Source organism: Xenopus laevis, chromosome 1L, assembly GCF_017654675.1.
Source record: "Xenopus laevis strain J_2021 chromosome 1L, Xenopus_laevis_v10.1, whole genome shotgun sequence".
NCBI lineage: Eukaryota > Metazoa > Chordata > Amphibia > Anura > Pipidae > Xenopus > Xenopus laevis.
The window spans coordinates 23,041,933-23,067,891 of record NC_054371.1 but is presented as its reverse complement, the minus strand read 5'-3'; the positions used below and the strand labels follow the sequence as shown (position 1 = coordinate 23,067,891).

The window sequence follows — 25,959 nt, the reverse complement described above, 5'->3', positions numbered from 1 at the left end:
CGGACCCTCCTCAGGCCGCTCTTTTCCCCCTCAGAACTCTCAGTGGCTGGTTCCTAGGGCCGATTAGTTCCCCATGATGTCACGGGGACCAGGGTCGGTCTGGGACTCCAAAAGAGCCGGGGCCCACCTGTTTTTTTCCCGGTGTCCCCCCAGCCCAGTCCGACCCTGCGCCATTACACCTTGGGCATCAAACTGTTCAGTGGACTCCTGGCTTTCATATTAAGGGTGTTTTACCTTGGGAGCTTATGAAATATGGGAGACATGATGCTGTAGACTGGAAGCTTTGAGGTAATTTTTCAAAATTCACAATTTTTTATAAAAAATGATAACTTTAGGAAAGAATTGCAACTTGGTAGTTTTGAGTACATAAATATATTAACCCATTTCGGATTCGCCAGAATCTGTACTTTCTACTAATGTGACGTTTTCTAGGATAAACCTACTGTTAGTGGAATGTCTGGCCTTGAAGCCGTTTTGTGGAGCGTTGCTTTGGAAATCTGTTAGTGTACTGCTTGAAGTTTTTGATCTATACAAGTGAGAAATCTCCATATAACTATATAGATTTGGTATTGGTGCCTTCAGGAGACATAGAACTTTCCAAATCTGTTGTGTTCTTGTACATAAAATAAATGACGCTTCTGATATTTGTGTTTGTATTAAGGGAAACAAGGTTTCTTTTTTAAATTTTTAGGCACTTAGAAGCCTATATCTTTTTACAGCAGTGGAATTACATCTACATCTAACATATTTTGAAAGCTTAGGTTGTCCTGAAAAAAACAATATATTGTTTAACTGGGTAAACTAAAAGACCCTCCCAGGACCCTCCCAGGACCCTCCCAAGGCTCTTAAAGTGAAAGAGTGCAAAATGTTCAAAAATGGTCTGGCGATAAAAGTACCAAATCGATTGTCGGTGAAAGGGTTAAAGGGGTGGTTAACCTTCAAGTTAACTTTTGGTGTGTTATAGAATGGCAAATTCGAAGCAACTTTTTAATTGGTCTTCCTTATTTATTTTTTATAGCCTTTTTTCTTCTGACTCTTTCTGGCTTTCAAATGGGGGTCACTGACCCCTTCTATAAACAAATACTCTGTTAAGCTACTTAATGTTATTGATACTTTTTATTGCTCACCTTTCTATTCAGACCCTCTCCTATTCATGCACCAATCTCTTATTCAAATCAATGCATGGTTGCTAGGGTAATGTGTGCCCTAGCTACCCGATCGCTGAAACGGCAAACTAGAAAGTTGCTGAATAAAAAGCGAAATAACTCAAAAACCACAAATAATAAAAAATGAGGACCAACTGCAAATTGTCTCAGAATATCACTCTTTACATCATACTAAAAATTAACTCAAAGGTGAACAACCCCTTTAATTAATTTATGTAATTTCCAAGTTCCTGACTTGCCTAGGAACGTAACGCAACTTACAGAGCGGCCTACATAATTTGCGTATTAAGCACAGACAGTGCAGAGAACGGCAGCAGGAGCATCAAGTAATGACAGCGCAGATATTTGTTATTATGTAGTCGGATATCTCTGCTAATTTGCTGCTCGTCAGATATGGAGCTTCTGTCTTTAATGAAAAACAAAGCCCACTTGTACTTTCTCAGATTCCTTTCCCATAGAGAAGAAAGCATCATGGGAGTCATGACGTGGGATTCTGACTGCTGCCCCACAGAAGCTATAATATTTGGGAGCTATCCTAAGTTCAACCACAACTGCACAAACGCCAATGGTACCGCTTCTCCTTTCTATAAACTTTATATATATATATACACAGGTATATAGGTGCATTCCACATACAGAGTGTAGGACCTTTGTGCCAAGTAACAAATATGTAAAGCAAAATATAAAGACTGGCACATTCATGGTTTTTATATTATGCAAAAAAACGAGAGTTTATTCAACGTTTCAGGTCCTAAGCCAGGACCTTAGTCAGGAACAGCAAACAAACCTTTGTTGTTTTTTTGCTGTTCCTGCGGAAGGTCCTGGTTTAACTAATGGAACTATTTATATGAACTAGTTATTGGGCCCCTAAAAATTGGCAATAAGACATTTTCCATGAACATATGTGGCAACTGCTTATCAGTTCCATGGGACCCCCCTATATTTCCTGGGTCCCCAACAGGGGTCTGTTTCCTCTACAGTTACACCCCTGCTTTTCAGTAAAATGTTTGGTTGCTTTGTATCTCAGTAGCTGTGGTGAAAAAAAAATTCATCCAACAATTTCAACCTGCTAGTTGATCATTTGTGTTGCACGGGCAAAAATGTTAGTGCTGCACGCTTGTGTTCATGGGGCCTCCATATAAATAACTTGTATGGGGATGATTTTTAGCCAAAAGCCACAAGCAATCTTACAGTTTTCTTTTATATAAAGTGTAAATGTAATATATGTGTGTTACACACTCCACATGCATTTTTAACTGCACAAAAAGTGCTGTGTATAAGAAATAACTGTACAAGAACATGAGTGTAATATATACAAAGAGGAAATAAACTGACATTATAACATTATGAGCCATTGACTAATAAAGTGTTTTTGCAGGCAGTGAATCTGGAGGTGGAAGTCCTGTGGACATTGTGTGAGACATGGACAACATTGTGCTGGGGAGGATAAGCTTAGGCCAGGAATCCATGCTGTGTGGGACTAAGCTGCGCTGCACATGTAGACCGTTACCCATTGGAATGTTTCTTGGTGCACAAGTATCATGAGTAAACTGTACTGATCCTGACCAAAGCATCTGAGTGTTCCATTCTGAAGTTTTCCAGGCCTACCTACATGATGTGTAGACACTGTACCAGGCTGAGCTTGGGGAGAGGAGAAGGAAGACATCAAGCTACTCAGGCCTTCTGAGTGCAAAGGAGCTCATTGGCCAACACACACAGTAACATTGGGTGGGAGAGACCAGCAGAGGTCCCCATGCAGAGGTGGTGCAGAGCTGAAATACATAATTTTCTATAAAATATTATAGTTCAATTAAAAGAGAAGGAAAGCCATGCTATACTAGGGGGTGCCAAAAGTTAGGCACCCCCAAGTGATTATATCTACTTACCTGACACACCAGGCTGGTGCTCCTATCACTGGCCCGGGGTTATACCAGCGAGCACCACGGAGCAATAGTCTTCCTGCTTCTTCTTTCTTCTCCCGGCTGCCTGTGTGCAGTAGAGTTCAGTAAAGCTGAATGTTAATGAAAAAGTCAGCTATTTTGTTCTACTGCGCATGCATCTGCCCCGGGAAATTTGAAGAAAGAAGAAGCAGGAAGACCATTTCACTGCTATCCCTTGTACTTAAGCTAAATTGGTTTAAAGGAGAACAAAACCCTAAACGACTAAACATACTGAGGCTCATTTATAAACACTGGGCAAATTTGCACCTGGGCAGTAACTCATAGCAACCAATCAGTGATTAGCTTTTTACTGTCAGCTGCAGGGTGAACACTAAAAGCAATCATCTGATTGGTTGCTATGGGTAACTGCCCAGGTGCAAATTTGCCCAGTGTTTATAAATGAGCCTCAGTGAGGCTCATTTATAAACACTGGGCAAATTTGCACCTGGGCAGTTACCCATAGCAACCAATCAGATGATTGCTTTTAGTGTTCACCCTGCAGCTGACAGTAAAAAGCTAATCACTGATTGGTTGCTATGAGTTACTGCCCAGGTGCAAATTTGCCCAGTGTTTATAAATGAGCCCCAGTTGTATTTTATATACTGAACTTCACAGGGCTAGGTGTTCAGCAACCCCATAGTTATATTTAGGCTTTCATAGTTATGTACAGGAGCTCACTAACTTGGATTTTGTTATGTCATTTTATGCCAGTGGCACCGTAGTTAAGCATAGGGGTCGTCATAAGTCATCAAGCAGAAAATGAGGTCTGTCATAGAAACTGATGCTACTTAATGCACCAACCCCATAAGTTGCGTATGTTAAACTTAGAGAACCGTATCAGAGATGGAGAAATTCCAAAATGTAGGGCTCAGACCAGAAATGAATGAACAATAAATAGTAAAATCCATACTATTCAAATAAACACATACAAAGGCCACTGCAGTGAGAAACATACGCATGTTTATGGCAGAGAGAGGTGTGTTATTACAGCTTCCACCCTTAATCTGGCCATAGACGCAAACATCCGTTCGTACGAACCCTCGATTCGTGCGATTTTCGGACCGTGTGTGGAGAGTCCCGACATTTTACGTGTCACGCCGATCGATCGTTCAGTTAATCGGAGAGGTTAGAAGATTTCTGTCAACTGCCGATAATATCTCTGCGTGTATTGCTAATTGTACGATTTTCAGTGGGAGACTTTCAGTACGATTGCTGTCAGGGGCAGAACATCGGTTGATCTGTTCTTTTACTACTTTTTTATTACTTTATTTAAACTGAAGGTTAGTGGAAGGTCGGGAGATGGGGAAGTCCGACCGTTCGTCTGATATTGCAGGTAAACCAGCACATCTATGGCCACCTTTATACGTAAATACAAGTTATGGCCTGTCAGCAGGAGAACTATGGCAGCTCCCACTTCTATTATAAATATAAAGAGATGGAATGTTTTGTGTGCATAGTAGCTGTAACTTTATTACTATATTGTCTAAGGGAAACACTATGGCAACTCCAACTAACCTGTATTAATACAAATAAATAGCCAAGGGGTGTTTCACGCTTTGTAATAGAATTTATCAGAAAGCTGTTGGGCACAGAGTAATAAATAATTACACATGTATGGAAAATCATTTTTAGGTATAAAAAACAGGAAATGAATTAAAAATGGAAGTTAAAAGCACAGATAAACTCCTATATAAAGGCAGAAAAACACAGGGAATGAGGACTGATATGGTCGTGTTTAAACTGATGTGGCCCTCAAGCCTCCCTTATTTTCTGCTGATATCGTCCGTTTTGTATGTGTAACAGTCAGTATTTAATAAGAGAAAAACATTTGAGCTCATTAGAAGCATCAGGGTAATTTATATGATGTGCAGTTAAACAGCTGTTTGCAGCTTTGGGAAGCTGGACATCAAGTCACATGATGCGCCATTATGACATCACCAGCCACCGTGTGATGTGAGTAAATAAAACACACACATTAGGGGATGAGTTTTCCTGTAGCTTCAAACTGTATTTGTCTTGTTTCTTTCTTTTCTCTTTTTATTGAGCAACGTGATCTTTGCACAGTAATAACTCTCCTTGCACAGTTTATTAAAAATTCAAATTGAATCCACAGTGAATTACATTCAGTTGCCTTACAGCAGTCCCACTGTGAGGTCATCAGTTAGCAAGTAAACACTATCAGAAAGTAGGTCAGTGTCATTGTGACATCACCAGCCACCCTGTGATGTCGGTTAAAAACATAATAGGAATCAGTTTTCCTGTGACTTCACATCGTGTTGCATCGCAGGAAAGCTTTCCCCTAGTTTTCCCCATTTTTTTCAGATTTTTACTCTTTTTACGAACTAGGTAAGTGAATAAATCTTAAATTTTAATACATTTGAACATTTTTCAATAATGAGACCGAAGAAAAATATTTTTTTAAGCGTTAAAAGGATTTTCCACTTAGACTCACTTTCCTGTTTGTTCGTTTGCTTTTTAGTATATTAAGATGAATCAAAAAACAACATCAATGGAAAAAGTCCAAGCTACGCTTGAGTATTCATTACATCTAGAGCAATTCCAGAATCCGATTTCTCTGCGAAGTGGGTAAGTGTGTCTTTAAAGAGTCCCATTAGGTTAAATTTATGAGTTTAGATGAAACCAAATCTTCCAAAAAAATCCTAGGACTGAGCTGAATCTTAGATTTGGAGCATACTTCAATATGGCAGCTTCTAAGGCATTGCTCTTAGATACTTAGGGGCAGATTTATCAAGGGCCGAAGTGAATTAGAGGGAATTTTCAAAGTAAAAATACGAAATTCGAAGTAATTTTTTGGATACTTAGACTATCAAATGGGATACTACGGGGCCCATTTACTTAGTTCGAGTGAAGGAATAGAATAAAAAAAACTTGAATTTCAAATGTTTTTTTTGCCTAATTCGACCATCGAATTGGCTACTTCAATCCTTCGACTACGACTTCGACTTTGAATCGAACGATTCGAATTAAAAATCGTTCGACTATTCGACCATTCGATAGTCAAAGTACTGTCTCTTTAAAAAAAACTTCGACCCCCTAGTTCGCCACCTAAAACCTACCGAAGTGAATGTTAGCCTATGGGGAAGGTCCCCATAGGCTTAGCAATCTTTTTTGGGTCGAAGAAAAATCGTTCGATCGATGGATTAAAATTTGCGGTAAATCCTTCGATATATGAAGTCGAAGGATTTCCATTCGGCAGTCGAATATCGAGGGTTAATAAAAACCCTCGATATTTGACCATAAGTAAATTTGCCCCTACGACTTCGAATTCGGTTCGAAGTAATATAGTTTGAATATTCGACCATTCGATAATCGAAGTACTGTCTCTTTAAAAAAACTTCGACTTCAATACTTCGCCCAATAAAACCTGCCAAAGTGCTATGTTAGCATATGGGGACCTTCTAGAGCAGCCTTCTAAGTTTTTGGAAGTCGAAGAAAAATCATTAGATCAATCGATGAAATCCTTCGAATCGTTCGATTAGAAGGATTTAATCGTTCCATCGAACGATTTTACTTCGACCGCAAATGGCCAAATTCGATGAAAAAAAACTTCGATTTCGATATTCCAAGTCGAAGTAATTCAATTCGATGGTTGAATTTCGAAGTATTTTCAACTTCGAAATTTGACCCTTGATAAATCTGCCCCTTAGAATATCCATTGATATATAAAAGCATTCAGGCAAATCAATGTCCAGCGATGGATGAATTTGTCCCGTTTCACTGAAAAATTTGTGAATTTACAGCGAAATTGGCGAACATCAAAAAGTTTGCGAAACGCATTGAAGAAATTTATTTTGACCCCATCAATTTTGACGCCCGCGACAATTTTTATATACCCGCCTATTGTGTCCAAATGTATTAAAGTCAATAGGCGGCCAAATAATTTTGATGCGCAATCATTTATATCCACGCGACTATTCTGACGCGCACCCATGTTTTTTGACACTGCGAATTGCACCTGGCGAATTTATTCGCCCATCACTAGTCCCCTTTAACAGAACGTATTTATGAGGCTCAGAGAGAGTTGCATTTTAATGTCACATTTTAAATATTGATATTGAAAACTTTGTTTTTGTTTGTAGATGTTGGCAGATTAAGACATCCTTTGAGGTTCAGACGATCATCCCTCACACAATTGAAGCAAGGATTTTTCATACTAAAGGTACTTGTTACTTATTCCCTCGTTACCTAGTTCTGCATATGGAGTTTACAGGTCCCGTTCAATGGATTCAGGTGCTTCATACGGAAAGATTTATGTTCCTCTTTCCAGGCACTGATTCTGATCAACATTTAGACCCAGTTTTCCTAAAACAATGACTATCCCGAGTGTTGTTTTCACAAATATTATGCTTTGGGGCAGATTTATAATGGGTCGAATTGAAAATGTAAGTTTTTCTATGGTCAAAACTATAAAATTCGACTAGGGAATTATCCAAACTCGATTTGAGTTTTTTTAAGAAATTCAGATTCGATTTTCGATCTTTATCGCCCAGGGATCAATTTGGAGATGTCTGTAGCCTTCCCAATCCTGACATTCGAGTTTTGTTTCGGAGAATTAAGTTTGGTGGTATTTTATTCAAGTTTTTCAGTCTGTAAAATTCATCTGAGTTTTACATATTCAATTCTAATAATAACTAGTCGAATATTCAAATTTTGAGTCAAATCGAATTTATATAAGTTAAAAAAAACACATGAATTTGAAATTCGACCCTTGATAAATGCGTTTTTATTGTTGACATGCGTTATTATGTTGTGTAATCATTTGGTAATTGTGCAAAACTATTCTGTTTTAGATGATCTGGCATATCCGGCTACAGTCGACGGCAGTGTCCTCTCCAGCAGTGAGTTTAAAATATTTACGACCAAACACGCTGTTACAATTGACGACGTTGTGATCTACAGAGTTAATATCCTCCTGGATGAGAGTAAAGTAAGTGATAAAAAGTCTTTTAGATCAGGTTTGTGTTTCTGGGTTCCCTATACCGTATCTTACGTTTCTTTTATTTTCTCTGCAATGACAGATTGAAGAGACTCTGAATTCCCTGGAGAGCAAGATGAAATTTGACATATACTATGCAGAGTAAGTAACTCCTTTCTTTCCCATCGCTCTAATGTTTTTGCTTTTCTGGAAAATGTTTAGATTACTCCTTGCTAAATGATGGGACTTCACCCAACCACCCTTGTATTAGCCAGTTAGACTTACATATAGAAATAGGTTTTCTACCTGAGCCGTTAAAGGGTTGTTCACCTTTAAGTTAACTTTTAGTTTGTTATAGAATGGCTAATTCTAAGCAACTTTTCAATTAGTCTTTATTATTTATTTTTAATTTGTTTTTTTAATCATTTGCCCTTTTCTTCTGATACTTTCCAGCTTTCAAATGGGAGGTCACTGATCCCATCTAAAAAAAACAAATGCTCTGTAAGGCTTCAAATGTATTGTTTTACAATTTTTTATCACTGGTCTTTCTATTCAGGCCTCTCCTATTCATATTTCTTATTCAAATGCATGGTTGCTAGGGGAATTTGGACCCTAGCAACCAAATTGCTGAAATTGCATACTGGAGAGCTGCTGAATAAAAAGCCAAATAACTCAAAAACAACAAATAATAAAAAATTAAAACCAATTATAAATTGTTTCAGAATATCACTCTCTAAATCATACTAAAAGTTTATTTAATTGGCATGAATGATTTTTTTGTCCTGACACAAGGACAACAGAGAACAGATTATATAGTTACATAATTAATTTGGTTAAAAAAAATACAATAGTTCCTAAGTTTAACCCTATTTAGTGATCCTCAGGGCATATATGTATATTCATACACACGTATATAGATCTAGCAATAGACTTGGTTAAGTGGCAATACTGTTCCATAAATTAGGATATAATTCATTCTAATACAAGAAAGCTAACAAGACTGATGGGTTAGTCAAATCTGATTTGTGTTTAATACTTCGATCTTCTGATTTTATCTGAACAGATTAAACGAACGTAAGAATTTGACACCAATCTGCAGCGAGGACATGACACTGCACTTTAACCTGCATCGAGGGATTCATGGCCACATGAATATAGTATTTAAGACACTTTCAAAGCTCTCCGTCAATGTTCATGGCCTGTTGGTTGTATTACAACCCCCACTGAAGAAGTAAGTACACGGATTGTTATTGTCAGATATAGATGATGACATTTTTTACTATTCGATTAAGAAATCATATCAAATTCAAGATAATACATCCATCTATATTTGTTATTTTTATAGCTTTCCCGAGAAAAGCTCAGTATTCACAAGGCTTCTTCCTAACCGGTGGACAAAGGCTAAAATACCCACGTTGGAAAGTGTCATTTTTGGCAAAGACTTCAAAACGAAATTGGCAGCAGACGTAAGTAAAAAACATGAATTTGTATTTGAAACTTCCAGGGGGTAAAAACAATTATGTGAGTGAAATTTTAAATAAGAACAAAAGCTCACAATCAACCCCAGGCCCCTCTAACAGCCAGGGCCGGAACTAGGGGTAGGCAGAGTAGGCACGTGCCTAGGGGGCAAAGCTGAGGGGGCACCAGGCACGTACCTGCTCTTTCGCCTACCCCGTGTCCGGTCCTGTGTCTCCCTGGCTGCCGCTGGTAATTTGCATTTAAATGCGAATGTGCGTCGTTTCACGCATGCGCGCTGGCGCGTACTTTTGCGCATGCGCGATTCAGCACACACTAAGCCGGCTCTGCTAACAGCATTCCTCCCTCCTCCTGAACCCCAGCACTTTGCACTTATGTCTGTAACTGGCAAAAGAAAGCAGAGTAGTGCTGTGGGGTAATAGGGCACCATATTGTACTGCTTTGTGTCCTCTGCTTTCTTTCTTGCTTCATGCCTCTGTTTCTCTATTTTAGGGTAAAAGCTTCGTGATCGAAGAGAAATACTTGCAGCATGCATACCGTTTCCTCTCAACGCTACGATCCTGCTTGCTGCTTTCCTATGATGGACTGTACAGTTATTTCACCTCCATATCAGAAACGCTGCCTTCCTCACTCAAGCTGGAGCTCGGTATGTGATTGCTTCTACTTTGTGCCATGTATTTGGCCTGTTAGGTTTTTTTCAACTTAGTTCATTTAAACATTGATCTTTCTCTGACCGCCCGACATCCCAAATTTATAATAGATATTGATGAGTCAATTAACACATTCTTTCCTCTTGGAAGTTTAAAGATTATGGGTATTAACATACAAAGTGCACATTAAGGTGTCCCAAAGTGACTGTTAATTTACACACTGGCCTTTCTAGTATCTTCAATATTAGATCAGTGGTGAATGGGGCATTTTGGTTGTAAAACTCATCTCAGGTAACTCACCATCATTAGGAAGCACTGCGAGTAGCTGGGCACCTACAATTATTGCCTACAAATCTAACAAGACACTTCTTATTCATTTTATTGAGCTGTTTCCTGTGGTGGGCAACAGGTGGTTACATTGCTGCTACAAGTAGTAGTGATCATGACTCACAGTATGCCGCAGCCTTTAAAGGCAAAGGTAAAGAATTATTACTTGTAGAAAGACGTTTGGGTTAATATAATAAAAGATGCTCATTTTGAACCATGTCTGGTAACCTAAGTGATCACAGGCTTGTTTTTAAACCGGTGACCAGTGAATTGTACCTTTTCATTGGTTACTATGGCTTAGTAGACCCGGTGGCACAAGTTTTATTGCATTAACCCTTTGCTTTCTAAATCCCCCTTGGAGAATTACATTGGTCATCTGGACAATTCCCAAGAAGTCTCAGCATGTTGTGTCCTTCTTCTGTCACACCATTGTTATATCCTAAGGGCTCTTAGTCCTTTCCAGTCTGATCCACTAAATTTTTTTCATCACAGCAGCAAAGTAACCCACGAGGGAAAGGGAATATGAACAGCTTCTATTCTTAGATATAAAAAACATTATAGTGAATTGTAATATAAAGCCGTTGATTCACTGCTCATTTGTATTGTCTTTGTTTCCTCCTCAGAAAAACTTGATATGAAAGCCCGGCTCAGTGAGTTATCTGACAAAGTGACGGTAAGTTTGCTTTCCATATTGGGGTAATAAAAAATGGCTTTACATACTGTATTCTCCATGTTTGCACAATGTTTTGATTATTGAATATTTTAACCATAGGAAATAGAAGACACCAATGATCTGCCAGAAGCAATAAATGGCAGCCTAATAGAACTGTCATCTCAACTTCTCAATCTATGGGGAATATTTCTTCAATCCTCCTTGGAGAGTAAACCAGAAAAGCAGCAAATAAAGGTAAGGAGCAGACTGAATTGGATTTAGGGCAGATGCAGCTTTCCTCTTGTGCCCTTCATTCGTCAGTGTGGCTGCATTTATTGTTTTATACTGTTGTTTTCTCTCAAGATTGTGCTTATGAACTGTGTCTATCTTTATTGTTTTATAGGAAGAAAAGTTCAAGAAGTTCTTCTTTTCTGCTGACCATCCCCGAGAAGAAGCAATTTTATTTGATGAGAAGATGTGAGTACAATGGGTTTTCTTCAAATATTTAAATTTAGAGAAGTCAGTTGTTCTCTGATTGGGGAATATTGCATTTACACACTTTTATGGACATTGGAATAATTTACTAAACAAAAAAAATTATGATTTTTTTTTTTTTATAAAAACAGACTTTTACAAAAATTATGAATTTTCAGAATTTATTAAACCCTGAGGATGGAAAAGTCAGAATCTAAAAAAATCTGGCATCTCAGACCTGTCGAGGTTACATATAAGTCAATGGGAGAAGTCCCAATGATTTTTTGATGTGCACTGTGTTTTCGGGTGAAAATTCAAAAGAAATTGTGAAAATCGGATGGAAAAATCATGAATATCTGATTTTTTTTTCCCCACAAAGCAAATTTTCGGGAAAATGTAATGAGAAATAAACGTAAAAAACCAGAGCGGATTTGATTATTAAGATAAATTTGGACTTATAAATAACCCCCTGAATGTCCTTTACAGTTTTACCTCTAAGAGATACTTTTATATGAAAATGTCATACTTTTGTCATGCTAATGTAATAAATGGTACAAATTTACTACAAGTCTGGTATCCTTAGCAACCAAACAGCAGATATTATTGGTCTGATTATTAGGTGTTTAAAATCATGTGATTGGTTGCTTTTGGATACTACAGCTTTTTTGCGATAATTAAGATAATAAAGATTATTAAGATAAGATAATTATTTATAAGAACCCGTTTCCAATTGCAGCGCTCAAAGGCATAAAGAAATTTATGAAGAAGTAAAAAAATCTCCAAAAGTCAGTAGTTCTCTCGAGTGCCTGGACATGGACATTGTATCGAAATCTGCTCCAGTGATCTTTGAAGACCGGTACTTAGAGCCTGACGCAATTGGTACGTATGGAAAGAATCCACGGGTGTTCATCCAGAACTCCTTCCATCCACTATCTTTTGAATACGTATTTCTAAAGTGCCAACATTTTCCTGCTAACATTAAACATTTTGATTTTATAGATTGTTCAGAAGATGTTAAATCTTCCCCTGTTGCCTGTACTAAAGATCCGCGCAAGAAACTTAAGTCATTCCGTACTATCATGGCAACAGATGGAAATCCTGATTTAAGTGCCTCCTTTCATGACATGCCATATCCTCTGAGGAAGGGGTAAGTGTTTTCATCCGGAATTTTAGATTTCCCCCAGTGGTGTTAGTTCTACAGATATTCGTATTAATCTAAAAATATATCTTTTGGTTTTGTTTTTTAGATTGTTTGAGGCTAAAAAAGAACTGAGAGAATGGATAAGTCGGTTCTTTTCCAACAACCGTTCCAAGAAGTTGACTCTGAGCATGGAGCTAGTCAACGACTCAAACGAAGGAATATCTGTGCAAATCAGGATGAGACCTATTTATTGTAATTACCTTTTTACTATATATTCTCCTTTGGGAAATATGAATATAACATATATTTTACCTTAACTTGAACAATAACCATGGACTTATTTCTACCCTAGGTACAACAGATGAGCAAGTAATAACTACCTTTGTATATGGATGTCGCGGTGGAAGAAATGCTGTCATCGGACATCTAGGAAACAAGGTACAGTATGTTGCCGGCACTTGGAACAAGATCAATAACTGAGGGAGAAATGATTATGGGATATATTGTCCGCTTGCCCCTTGCTATTTCCTGCATAGCTGGTTCTGACTATTGAAACAATAAAAATGTTGAAGTCATATGATTATAGGAAATCTAATCAGGGGGAGTCATGAAAGAGAGTTTAAATTGTTTTATTCAATTCAGCCCCAAAAGGGGAAAGGGGCCTTAAAAATATAGTCCTTAGAATGCCCAAGGAATTAAGTTTCTGTTGCTCTTCTGATTACTTTACTAGTTTTCAAGGCAATGCTGTATTTATTTCAAATCACTTATAATATTTTTTTGTTTTGCTTATAGGATGAAACTCTGGCTGAATATGATTCTTTGGCAAATCGTCTATTGAGCCAAATTGTAAAACTCATAGAATCGAAAAGTCTGACAATATCCAGGATCAGGTAAAGAATGTGATATTGTACATATAGAAATACATACAGCAGTCAGGGCACTTACTATGCACAATATTACATAGAAATAGAAGTTGTACATCTTCCACCAGTACCAGTGACTTTGAGTAACCAATCAGCATTTGACGGTCTGTTGCTTGTTGGAAAGGGAGAATCTCATTGGTTGCTATTGATAACCGGGGCTGGTACAGTAGTATTCACCCCACTGCTGCTTTGTACAGATCATTATTCTTAAATAAAATGAATGTTCTTTGATGCAAACTCATAAAATTAAATGCAAATACTGCATATCTATATGGGTCTTCCAACAAACCATGAAACTATTGACATCAGGCATCATATACTCTAAATATGTCTAATTATATAGTGAATAAAGTACCCCCTCTTGTAAAATATAAGGATATTATAAGTTACCGAGGAGTTTCATGACCATATAAAAACACGAGGCCGAAGGCCGAGTATTTTTATACAGGTCATGGAACTCTGAGGTAACTTATAATATCCTCATATTTTACAACTGGGGGTACTTTTTTAATTATAATACACAAATTTTAGTTATTTAATTTTTAGTAATTTGAGTCATGGGACAGAAATTACATCACTACTACGTTTATAACTGATGATATCACTACTCACTGTTTATAAGGATATAATTTACAAGATATTCATGGCTTTTGTGTATGATATCATTATATGTAACAAAGATGAAGATATTAACTTTTCTTCTTTAGTGGGTTAAAAGTGAGCTACAGTTAAAAAATGTACATCAAGCAATGCGAGACCCAACAGTCTTATAGGGCAGGGCCTACGTTACCCCTTGTGTTTAACGAGGATGTATATTTAATACACATAAATGCATCATATAATTTTCTTATAATATTAGCTCATAGAGTAAAATAGCAACAACACCCCCAGTGAGCAAAAATAAATGCGAATATTGCTGCTGTTATTTTGTGTTTCAATGGACAGTTTTACTTGACCCAACATTGTGTGTTCTTATTGTGTAGATTATTATCCAAAGAAAAGAAACTCCTTTGGGAGCAACTTGTACCTAAGCGAAAAGTCAGAGAAAATCAGAGCAGTTCTACTGGTAAGATAAACATTGATTTTTCCATTACATTATGAAGGAAAGATGGGCATTACTTTGATTACATTGACTTATTCGATGTTATTTTATTGTAGGTTCCAAAGACAACGCCAGTAGTGAAGATGACGGAACACATCTAGTAGTCTGCGTACATGGCAGAGCTGGTAAGTAAAAAATATTTTAAGATTAAATTCTGACACCAACACGTGCGGGTGTTTTGTCATATGCTATACCATTGCCTTGCCCTGTTAATAAAACAGCTTTATTTCTACTCTAGGTTCCGAATATGATCTTGTATTTGTAAGACCTTACATCGAGTGTGGAGTGACACATGGAAAGACCGACTTCCTAATGTCTATGTACAACAAGGTACGTACGCTGACATGTCTGTGCATCAAGTTCTCAGGGGGATATCGCTATTCCTATATGAAATTGTTCAAACATTATATCCATCTCAGCTCAATGTAAACTAATAGACAATGATGATAAAATGTAACTATCTTGAGAAGTATATCATTTTATTATTAGCTTTTAGTTTACTGATGATTAATATGAAACGATCAGTTGCAGTGGGGGCCCATAAAGATCATTTTGATATTTAAATGAAACAATTAACAAATTAACCCTGTTATTGATCGATCAGAAGACAAAAACGTCTTCTGTGGGATTTGATATCCCAAGATATATAGAAAAATATGATCACATTTCATGGAAAATGTTGCAGCGACAAGACAGGAAGTGGATAGGTCTTAGAAGATTATTGTTGCTGGTTGTTAGCAGATAGGCCCTTTATTATTGCTATTTTATACGCCGTTAAATAATTGTGGCGACTACAATGTTTTCATTAGTGCTGGTCTCTATGCATGTCTTTTTTACTTCTCGTATTTTCTTTACAGGACTCCACCTCTGAAGATATTGATTATTTGGCCAGCGGTCTCCTAATTGAAATATTAGATCACATAACAAGCAAAAAGCTCATTATTACCAGAATCAGGTACAGTAATTAGCAACAACCTCTATACTTATTAATTAATATGTATGAATTTTCTTATAGTAATGTTACTTTTCTCTCCCCGCAGCTTTATTGGCTTCTCTCTGGGCGCTGTGGTAATACGCGCAGCTCTGTGGAGACCTGAATTTGAAGCCTACCTTGGAAACCTGCACACTTTCCTCTCCTTTGGTGGACCACATATGGGTCTTATGTGCCACAGCAGTAATCTGTTTAAAACTGGTAGGGATTTACTGGCTACATTGTTTTATTATTGACACGTAACTGACTGATTAGAAACAACAAGAAATATATGTAAATGGATTTAACCATGCTTAATTTACATTAAGTACAATGTAATATATCATTATGACAGGACAAAAGTCAAAAATATAAAATATTATTTTTAGGAAAGTTGCTGTATTTTGAAAACTTTTAAGATGCAGTGTGTTTCCTGATAATATAACTCCGTACCTTTACTTACATTTCAATTAACTTTAGCATGTTCTTATACAATACAATTAATAAATATGTGCATGTCTTTTGTTATAGGCCTGTGGCTTGAGCAGCTGTTCGATAAATCTGTCTCCGTATCACAGATGGCATTCACAGATCACAAAGACCCAAGACAAACGTTCCTGTACCAACTTAGCCAGAAAACAGGTAAGACATTGGGCCCGTCTTTTGTATGGATTTCATCTGTATATTAAATTGTACAAAATCCCAAAATAAAGCTTCAGTTATTTGATAGTTTTATTAGAAACGTTTGCAAACTATTTTATCCATTACCAGCGAGGTAGTATTTTAAGATATTTGCAGGCCTTAAAGTGCAGCCACCATGGACCTGATATGAACCCAATACTCTTGAGTAACTTACATTGCAAAATAGTGATTTCAAATTTATCTTTCTGAAAGTATCATCCCTTCATTTCATGGCATGTCTGTATTGATGCTTTAAACTTGTTCTGGAATCTCATGGTGAATATTATTGTATTACAGGCTTGGAGCACTTCAAGAATGTGATTCTAGTGAGCGCGTTACAAGATCACATTGTTCCCTATCACTCCACTCGTATTGAAATGTGCAAAGCTGCTCTGAAGGGAGATGAGATAGGTAAGGGTCTCACTTTTAAACATATGTCTACTGAATGGAGTACATGCACCATTGAAGCAGGAGCCAGTTCTCCACCAGCCAAGACTCCCACAATGCCTTGCACACTGCTGTGATTCTTTACAAGCTTGTTTATCACAGAACATACAACAGACTAAGGAATGTAGGCCTCTTGGCTGGAGGAGAGTTGACCCCTGCTAAATAGTTCTAGCTGTACATTTTTTTTAAAACATTTCCACCACATAAAGAAGGTGCACAAGTCTTTGCTGGATAAGTTTGTTGCTGTAACGGAAAGGCTCCCGTATATTTATTAATCATGTTTTCCTTTTCAGGAACTGTTTATACTGAGATGCTCCGAAACACCCTTGAGCCTATTCTAAACAACAAGAACTGTAACTTTGTGAGATACGACGTTAGTTTCGATATGCCCAAATCATTCAACTCTTTCATTGGACGTACGGGCCACTGCGCATTCGTTTCATCTTGGCAATTTTTGGAGAACTTCTTTCACAATGCTGGCCTGAAATATTTTGAATAGAAGAAATGTGATGCCCGAAATGTTTAATGCTATTGAAGTGCCAGAGACATCGAGTTGCAGAATCCTTACAACGCTGACTTCTCTTCTACACTGTACGAGTCTACACTATACGAGCTGACACCAAAGGCAAAAGAAGAAGAAGATTCCAGAAACATCTTTAACTTACAGCGCTGCATATACTGAATCCATGTATATTTGCTTATACTGTATATACCTTTGTATGTAGCACTTTGTATATAAACATCTGTAAAATTTATATATTCTTTGTTACTGACACCAATAAAATAAACTTTATTTAAAAATGTTTTGATTTTGTTATCATTACCAGGTGGGTCATATTTGCCCATGCCCAGCACATTAGACATTGATGAAAGCTGCTGAGAACTTCAACAAGTTTTTAACTGGCCATAGACTGGCCCTTGCCTTCCCACCAGGCTTCTACCCCAGAAACATGCCACCCACATGCACATTTATCTGTGTAATTAACCTTGGATAATTTACCAACAACAGCGTTAGATTATTTTATTGCGATAAACAGTTACAACCAATCCGTACACTATAAGTTAAAAAATGAAATCAGAGCTTTTAGTGAATAACCAATTTTATTGGTAAATCAGCCCCATGACCAGTGTAAGACAATGAGTCATATGATCAGTGCCTTTTAGAGGTAAAGCAGAGAACCAAACCTGGTTAGGATGAGATGGGCTAAAAGGAACCAAAAAGCCCTTCACTTACAAGTAGGGTTGCCCCCTGGCCAGTATTTTACCGGCTAGGCCAGTAAAAATGATGGTTGATCCCAATGTTATTAATAGGGAAAAAAGATAAATATAGGAAGGCCGGTATTTTTTTCCAGAAAAAGTTGGCAACCCTAGTCCTAAATAATACTTTACCTACTGTTCTGTCTGTAGATGCAGGCCTCCGAATAAAGCCGACAAATATGTAATTTATTGTATCACCTGAGAGTTTCTTGTAAGAGCACCTGTAGGGTGAGTGTGAGGTGTATAATCCTAGAAATAAGGACACCTTTAGTATGGGGAACAGCAGGAGGGCCCACACTATACTAATGCCATGTTTTTTGTGTACTTCAACTAGGGAATAGTCAAAATAGAAAAAAATTGGAATATAGCAATTTATCATGTACTGTCTCTTTAAAAATTCGACTTTGACCATTCGTCATCTAAAACCTGCCGAATTGCTGTTTTAATTGGGAGCCAATTGGTGGACTTTGAAACATCTAAGTTAAACTTCGATTCAAATTCGGTCGATTCGTATGATTCAAATTCGGCCTGAAAACCAACCTATTCTATCTAAAACGGACCTATTCGGAAAAAAAAACAAAACACTTTGACTTAATTTCGGTTGGTCTTTTTGAATTCAAATTTAGGAGTATTTCAAATTCGAAATTCGACCCTTGATAAATATGCCCCTAAATATGTGAATGAAAATAAGAGGTGATTTAGACAAGCTATTTGTTGACAGTGTCTTGAGATCTACTGGTCACCAGCTAAAGATCTACTGGGAGATCCCCATCTACCTTTTGGGCACCCCTGATGTAACGAGTGATATTCTGAGACAATTTGGATTTTTTATTAGTTTTTTCTAGTTATTTAGCTTTTTATTCAGCTGCTCTCTCGTTTGCAGTTGCATCAATCTGAGTCCAAATTCCCTTAGCAACCATGCACTGATTTGAATAAGAGACTGGAATATGAATAGGAGAGAGTCTGAATAGAAAGAGGAGCAATAAAAAGCAGCAATAACAATACATTTGTAGCATTACAGAGCATTTGTTTTTTAGATGGGGTCAGTGGCCCCCATCTGAAAGCTGGAAAGAGTCAGAAGAAGATGGCAGATTAAACAAACTATGAAAAAATGAAGACAGTTGGTGGCTTAGAATTAACCATTCTAAAAAGTTAATGTAAAGATGAACTACCTCTTTAAATCCATGCTGGCTGCTGTAGTATACATATTTAAAGGGAAATGAATGCCTGTAAATGTTATAACGAACCACAGTGTGAATGTGAAAACCCCCAGAACCCCTAATCTGGGCTGTGGGTAAACCACCTTCTTTTTTTTATATCTATATACATGGCCTACAACAGTTATTGGTAACACTGGTAATTGCCAGGTTGCCCCCAAGCTTGTAAAGTTTTTTTTATCTGATCACCAGAAATGAGGGTTGGGAATAAATAAAACCATGAATGCAACCCTCATTGAGGTCTGCCTAGCCCCCCCCCCCCATAGTAATCCACATGTTGGCCCCATATGGCCCTTGACGTTGGATTCCTATGTGTTGGGATGCTTCAGACAACTACCTTAAAGGGTAGTTAAAGGACCAGTAACATGAAAAAAAGTTAAAAACAATTTGCTTGTGCATTTAACTTTAAATTCGCAAAGTCTTTATTATGAAAAAACTTGGCGACATCATGTGGTGCATGATTCCTCCTCCCTGCCTTCTATAGGAGATAACCAGGGAGGGGAAATCAAGCGCTGCACGATGGATCATCGCCCTGACGCCGTTTCTGAAGAGGAGCGCAAGCGGAGAATCGGTAACTTATTTCTTAATAAAGACTTTGTGAATTTAAATGTGTCTTAGTGGGGTTTTTTTTCGTTAAGTACAATCACATTTTTTAATATTACTGGTCCTTTAACCGTTAAGTTAACTTTTAGTATGTTATAGAATTGATAATTGTTAGCAACTTTTCAATTGGCCTTCATTGTTTATTTTGGATAGTTTTTAGAATTATCTACCTTATTGACTCTTCCCAGATTTCAAATGGGGGTCACTGACCCCATCTAAAAAAACAAATGCTCTGTGAGGCTACAAATGTATTGTTTTTACTACTTTTTATTACTCATCTTTCTATACAGGCCTCTCCTATTCATATTCAAATCTCTTATTCTCTTATTAAAATCATTGCATGGTTGCTAAGGTAATTTGACCCTAGCAACCAGATTGCTGAAATTGCAAACTGGAGAGCTGCTGAATAAAAAGCTAAATAACTCAAACCACAAATAATAAAAAACTAATTGTCTCAGAATATTAGTCTCTACATCATACTACAAGTTAGCTCAAAGGTGAACAACCCATATGCATTGAAACCTCAGTTTTCCATAACCTGGTTTTAAATTTTCTTTTTTTGGAGGTTCCACCAATATTTAATATATAACGCATTTCCCTGATTATACATTTTCCTGGATTTTAAACCATTTTTCTGGTCCCCTGAAAAACATACAACTACATCTACTGAAGCATCTACATCTATTTGAAGCTCTAGTATGAACAGAGTACAAGACAATAACAATGTAATCTAACTTTATGTGAGGTTTTAAAGCAGGTGTGCCCAAAAGGTAGATCGGGATCTACCAATAGACTTTTAGCTGGTGGTCAGTAGATCTCAAACTGTCAACAAACAACTTGTCTAAATCACCCCTTATTTTATGCTTTTATTCAGATATTTATTATGTTTAAAGGGATACTGTCATGGGAAAAACTTTTGTTTTTTTTCAAAACATATCAGTTAATAGTGCTGCTCCAGCAGAATTCTGCACTGAAATCCATTTTTCAAAAGAGCAAGCAGATTTTTTTACATTCAATTTTGAAATCTGTCATGGGACTAGACATTTTGTCAGTTTCCCTGCTGCCCCCAGTCATGTGACTTGTGCTCTGATAAACTTCAGTCACTCTTTACTGCTGTACTACAAGTTGGAGTGATATCGCCCCTCCCCCCAGCAGCCTAACAAAAGAACAATGGGAAGGTAACCAGATAGCAGCTCCCTAAGGGTAGGGGCACACGGCGCGATTTCGCCGCGATTCTGCGCTAAGCGAGTTGTCGCTGCGTTTTTTAAGCCGAAATAGCTTTGCTAACTTTGGCGCTGGCGTCAATGCAAATCGCGGCGAAATCGCTGCGCTAATTCACACGCGACGATTCGTTTTCTATTGTCGTCCGAAGTTGCCTCGCTGGGCGTTTCCGGGCGACAGTAGAAAAAGAATCGCCGCGTGTGAATTAGCGCAGCGATTTCGCCGCGATTTGCATTGACGCCAGCGCCAAAGTTAGCAAAGCTATTTCGGCTTAAAAAAACGCAGCGACAACTCGCCCAGCGCAGAATCGCGGCGAAATCGCGCCGTGTGCCCCTAGCCTAACACAAGATAGCTGTCTGGTAGATCTAAGAACAACACTCAGTAGTAAAAGTCTCACTGAGACTGATTCAGTTACATAAAGAAGTTCCATCCTAAAGTGCAGGCACAAGTCACACGACTGGGGGCAGCTGGAAAACTAACAATATGTCTAGCCCCATGTCACATTTCAAAATTGAATATAAAAAAAATCTGTTTGCTCTTTTGATAGGATTTCAGTGGAGAATTCTGCTGGAGTATCACTATTAACTGATGTGTTTTGAAATAAACATGTTTTCCCATTACAGTATCCCTTTAAGGTTACAAAGAAATAGTTGTTTATTAAATATAATAATATACATTTTCCTATAAATCAATATTTAAGTAATATTTCCATGGAATAGAATGCTAACAATGGTTTTATGGATGTATATCATAATGGGACCACGTCACTAAAAGTAGATTTTGCATTAGTAAAGTATGTGCACTCCTGTTTTAAAGTCTGAAATTCTTCTTGCATCACTAGCCCAAATGCTGACTAGTCACATGACATCTTGCTTCCACTTCACTCTGGCTGCACTGCTTAGTTAGCTATGGGTAATAGAAGCCAAGTTAGGCATGAGATGATGTACAGGAATGGTATCCATTATTATATTAAAAGCAAAATCAGTCTATTGGGGTTATTAAGGGGCAGATTTATCAAGGGTCGAATTTTGAATTCAAAAAACTTCGAAATTCGAATGAAAAAAGACCAACCGAAATTGAATCTAAAGGTGGCCATACACGGATAGATCCGCTCGTTTGGCGATGTCGCCAAACGAGCGGATCTCCCTCCGATATGCCCACCTTGAGGTGGGCAATATCGGGCTGGTCTGATCGTGGGCCCTAGGGCCCAACGATCGGATCCTTCACGTTCGCAAACGGGCGGTCGGATCGCGGGACCGCATCAACGAACAGATGCGGCCGCGATCCGACGGGATTTTTAACCCCATCCGATTGAGATCTGGCCGACTTTCGGCCAGATCTCGATCGGGGAAGCCCGTCGGGGGCCCCCATACACGGGCCAATAAGCTGCCGACTCGGTCTGTCGGCAGCTTTTATCGGCCCGTGTATGGCCACCTTTAGTTTTTTTGGCCGAATAGGTCTGTTTTCAATCATCTGGTCCGTTTTTGATCGAATTTTTATCATACGAATTTAAGTAATAGGAATAGCGCATTTGATCAAATTAAATTATTTTTCAAAGTCCACCAATTGATTCAAAATAGGTTCTAGGAGGTCCCCTATAGGCTAAAACAGCAATTTGTCAGGCTTTAGATGGCGAATGGTCGAAGTCGAATTTTTAAAGAGACCGTACCTGATTAATTTAGAAATTCGAATTTTCTAAATTTTTTCAAATTCGGATCGAATTTGGACTATTCGAAGTACACAAAAAAATAGCTTGAAATTCGAATTTTCACTTCGACCTTTGATAAATCTGCCCCTTAATGTTAAAATGATTATTTAGTCGACTTAAGATATGTAGATCCAAATTATGGAAAGACTCCTTATCCGGAAAACCTCTGGTCCCAAGCATTCTGGATAACAGATCCCATACCTGTACAATCAAGTTAGTAAGGATGGGCATCAAAAACACTCCACTTTTTTTTCTACACTGCCAGCAGTAGACAAATTAGAGCAGATGGGGCTTTTAGTCATGTCCCGAAATAGTCTGAGCAGCTGCGGAGAAGCACTGGTTTCCTCACTGTTATTAGGCTTTTCACTTTATAATTAGTGCAATTTGGTGTGGTGGGGGGGGATATCTATTTAAAATACGCCTAAACGAGCCAAAAACTATTTTTTTAATAGTATTTTTTTTAGTAATGAATTTTATATTGGCAACTAGTCTGGGAGTTATTTCCTTTGGAAAGTATCTGGGGTTGTGCTAGAGACCCATAGAACCGGGCGCAGAATTTACTGCAGGACTCCTCCCCTATTTACTGTCCCTCTATGACATTTTTGATGAACATCTTCATACTACATTTTTTTCTTGTGAAAAATCTCATTATTTCAGACCCGAGGACCCAGCCTGGTCAAAATCCCTTTAAGAACAACTCTTAAAAAACTAAAGGGCAGCTTGTTAAAGGGGAACTATCGCGAAAATGAAAATTAAACATAAGCTTGCTCATACTGAAATAAGAAAATTTTAAATACAATCAATTAAATATTCTGCATTGTTTCTGAAATAATCAAGTTTATCTTCACTATCCCTCTCTCAGCATCTGTTTCTCTTCATTCTGTCTTCATGCAGCAGTTGGGTGTCAGATATTCATTGACAGTTAAGGAACCCATACACGGGCCGAGTCGGCAGATTATTGGCCGATGTGTAGGGCCATCTGACGGGCGTCCCTTATCGATATCTGCGTGAAAGTCGGCCAGATGTAAAAAATCCCGTCGGATCGCAGCCGCATGTGTTGGTTGATGCGGTCCCACAATCCGACTGCCTGTATCACCTCCATTCTGATCCGAGCATTGGGCCACGATCGGATCAGCCCGATATTGCCCAGCTCAATGTGGGCATATTGGGGAGAGATCCGCTCTCCACCTTTAGATCCAATATAGGGGGGCTTCTTTTCCTAGCAGATGAAGTAGAGCTCACTCAAATAACTGATTCCATTACAAACAAAATCTAAGAAAATAACTGCCTTTTGCACAAATCCTGCATGTAGAGAGACATAATGTCTGGTAATTTTAATAGATTGAGCTCTAATACATCTTCTAGGCAAAAGGAGCCCCCCTATAACATATATTGGATCTAACTGTCAATTACTATCTGACACCCAGATGAACTTGAAATTGCTAAGTCTTTATTAAGAAATAACTTACCGAAACTCCACTTGCGCTCCTCTTCAAAAAAGGCGATCCGGCGATCCATCGTGCAGCGCTCGATTTCTCCTCCCTGCCTTCCTTATAGGAGATAGCCAGGGAGGAGAAATCGAGCGCCGCACGATGGAACGTCGCCCTGACGCCTTTTCTGAAGAGGAGTGCAAGTTATTTCTTAATAAAGACTTAAAAAAGACAAAAGTTGAATTTGTCTTTGTGGTTTTTTTTCGTTGTATACTAACAAATTTTAAAAAAAAAATGTGATGTTGCTGGTCCAAATAATTATAAATCAGTCCATGCATTTTTGAGAGGAGCTTATGTTCATTTTGCTTTCATCAGAAAAAAAGGAGTTGACACTGAGGGGCATATTTATCAAGGGTTGAATTTCGAATTGAAAAATAAGTTGAAATTCGAATTTAAAAAGACCAACCGAAATTAAGTCGAAGTTGTTTTTGCTCGAATAGGTCAGTTTTTGATCGAATAGGTCAGTATTTGGCCGAATTTGAATCGTAGGACATTCAATCGAATCCGATTTGAAGTTTTTCCCCAAAAAAGCTTTGATTTTTCAAATTCCACCAATTCCACCAATTGAGGTCCCCCATAGGCTAAAACAGCAATTCGACAGGTTTTAGATGGCGAATGGTCGATGTCAAATTTTTAAAGAGACAGTAAATTTCGATATTTGAATTTTCAATTTTATTTCAAATTCGAGTCAAATTTGGACTATTACCTAGTCGAAGTACACAAAAAAATAGCTTGAAATTAAATTTTTTTCCCTTCGAAAAATTCACTTTGACCTTTGACAAATCTGCCCCTGAATGTAAATACATTGCCAGGCAAACGAAATCCTGAATCCACTGAGCCTCCTTTTTTTAGGATTAGTTCTTATCTGACTAGATGTACTATCTTGTGCAATGAAGTGATCCCACTATCTACATAATATTTTGCAACTAGGGTTCTAAACCTGTGGGACCGAAACCAAAAATGAACCTCCTCAATACATCCCAATTTCTACTCGCAACTGACAGTATTAATTAAAAGGCAAACTTTACCTCTAAATTAAATCTTGGGTTACATAGCTAACTTTTAAGGTGGCCATAGACGCAAAGATCTGCTCGTTTGGCAACATCGCCAAACGAGCGGATCTTTCCCCGATATGCCATTAACGAGCATGGCTATATCGGGGGTAATCTGATTGTTCGGCCGTAAGGCCGAACGATTCGATTACAATGCGCAATGGGCTCTGGCGGGATCGGTCGGGTCAAAATCAACCCTGACCGATCGACCAAAGACCAATGTCCGCCGGACGAAAGATGTCGGCACACGCCACACATGATCTGAAAATCGTACGAATCCACGATTCGTACGATAGGATCTGTGTGTCTATGGCCACCTTTAGACTCAGATCCTTTTGGCTGGCTGGAGGGTTATGATTTATTTTTATCATGTAGTTGGTGCATCTTAAATAGTGTTTCTGCCTCTGTATGCATTAAAGTACTTTAAGCCCAATTCCAATTTTAAAAGGGGGTGCAACATTAAAAGCACTTGGGGTGTTGTCCGGTGGGGGCTGGCCTCTCCCGTCTGGTGGATCCCTATTTACAT

The 25,959-nt window shown here is 38.1% G+C and overlaps 2 protein-coding genes across 2 annotated transcripts; both read left to right on the top strand.

The window, feature by feature from the left end:
* Window positions 1-4,809: 4,809 nt before the first annotated feature.
* On the top strand, window positions 4,810-9,633 carry LOC108696343 (protein FAM135A-like). Its single transcript, XM_018225621.2, has 6 exons — window positions 4,810-5,692; window positions 7,207-7,286; window positions 7,918-8,054; window positions 8,146-8,204; window positions 9,106-9,273; window positions 9,388-9,633. Exons 1-6 carry the CDS (start codon window positions 5,595-5,597, stop codon window positions 9,551-9,553), a joined length of 708 nt encoding a protein of 235 aa, XP_018081110.2. The 5' UTR covers window positions 4,810-5,594; the 3' UTR covers window positions 9,554-9,633.
* Window positions 9,634-16,212: 6,579 nt separating this feature from the next.
* On the top strand, window positions 16,213-17,545 carry LOC108697762 (protein FAM135A-like). Its single transcript, XM_018228113.2, has 3 exons — window positions 16,213-16,399; window positions 16,736-16,849; window positions 17,179-17,545. Exons 1-3 carry the CDS (start codon window positions 16,267-16,269, stop codon window positions 17,382-17,384), a joined length of 453 nt encoding a protein of 150 aa, XP_018083602.2. The 5' UTR covers window positions 16,213-16,266; the 3' UTR covers window positions 17,385-17,545.
* Window positions 17,546-25,959: the final 8,414 nt, after the last annotated feature.

Excerpts from the sequence above, each read along its gene's own strand:
- LOC108697762 (XM_018228113.2), top strand. The coding sequence starts at position 16,267 with ATGTGCATGTCTTTTGTTATAGGCCTGTGGCTTGAGCAGCTGTTCGAT. Across the intron at positions 16,400-16,735 it reads CCAACTTAGCCAGAAAACAG|GCTTGGAGCACTTCAAGAAT; the intron begins GTAAGACATTGG and ends ATTGTATTACAG. Across the intron at positions 16,850-17,178 it reads TCTGAAGGGAGATGAGATAG|GAACTGTTTATACTGAGATG; the intron begins GTAAGGGTCTCA and ends TTTCCTTTTCAG.
- LOC108696343 (XM_018225621.2), top strand. The coding sequence starts at position 5,595 with ATGAATCAAAAAACAACATCAATGGAAAAAGTCCAAGCTACGCTTGAG. Across the intron at positions 7,287-7,917 it reads AAGGATTTTTCATACTAAAG|ATGATCTGGCATATCCGGCT; the intron begins GTACTTGTTACT and ends ATTCTGTTTTAG. Across the intron at positions 9,274-9,387 it reads TTACAACCCCCACTGAAGAA|CTTTCCCGAGAAAAGCTCAG; the intron begins GTAAGTACACGG and ends TTATTTTTATAG.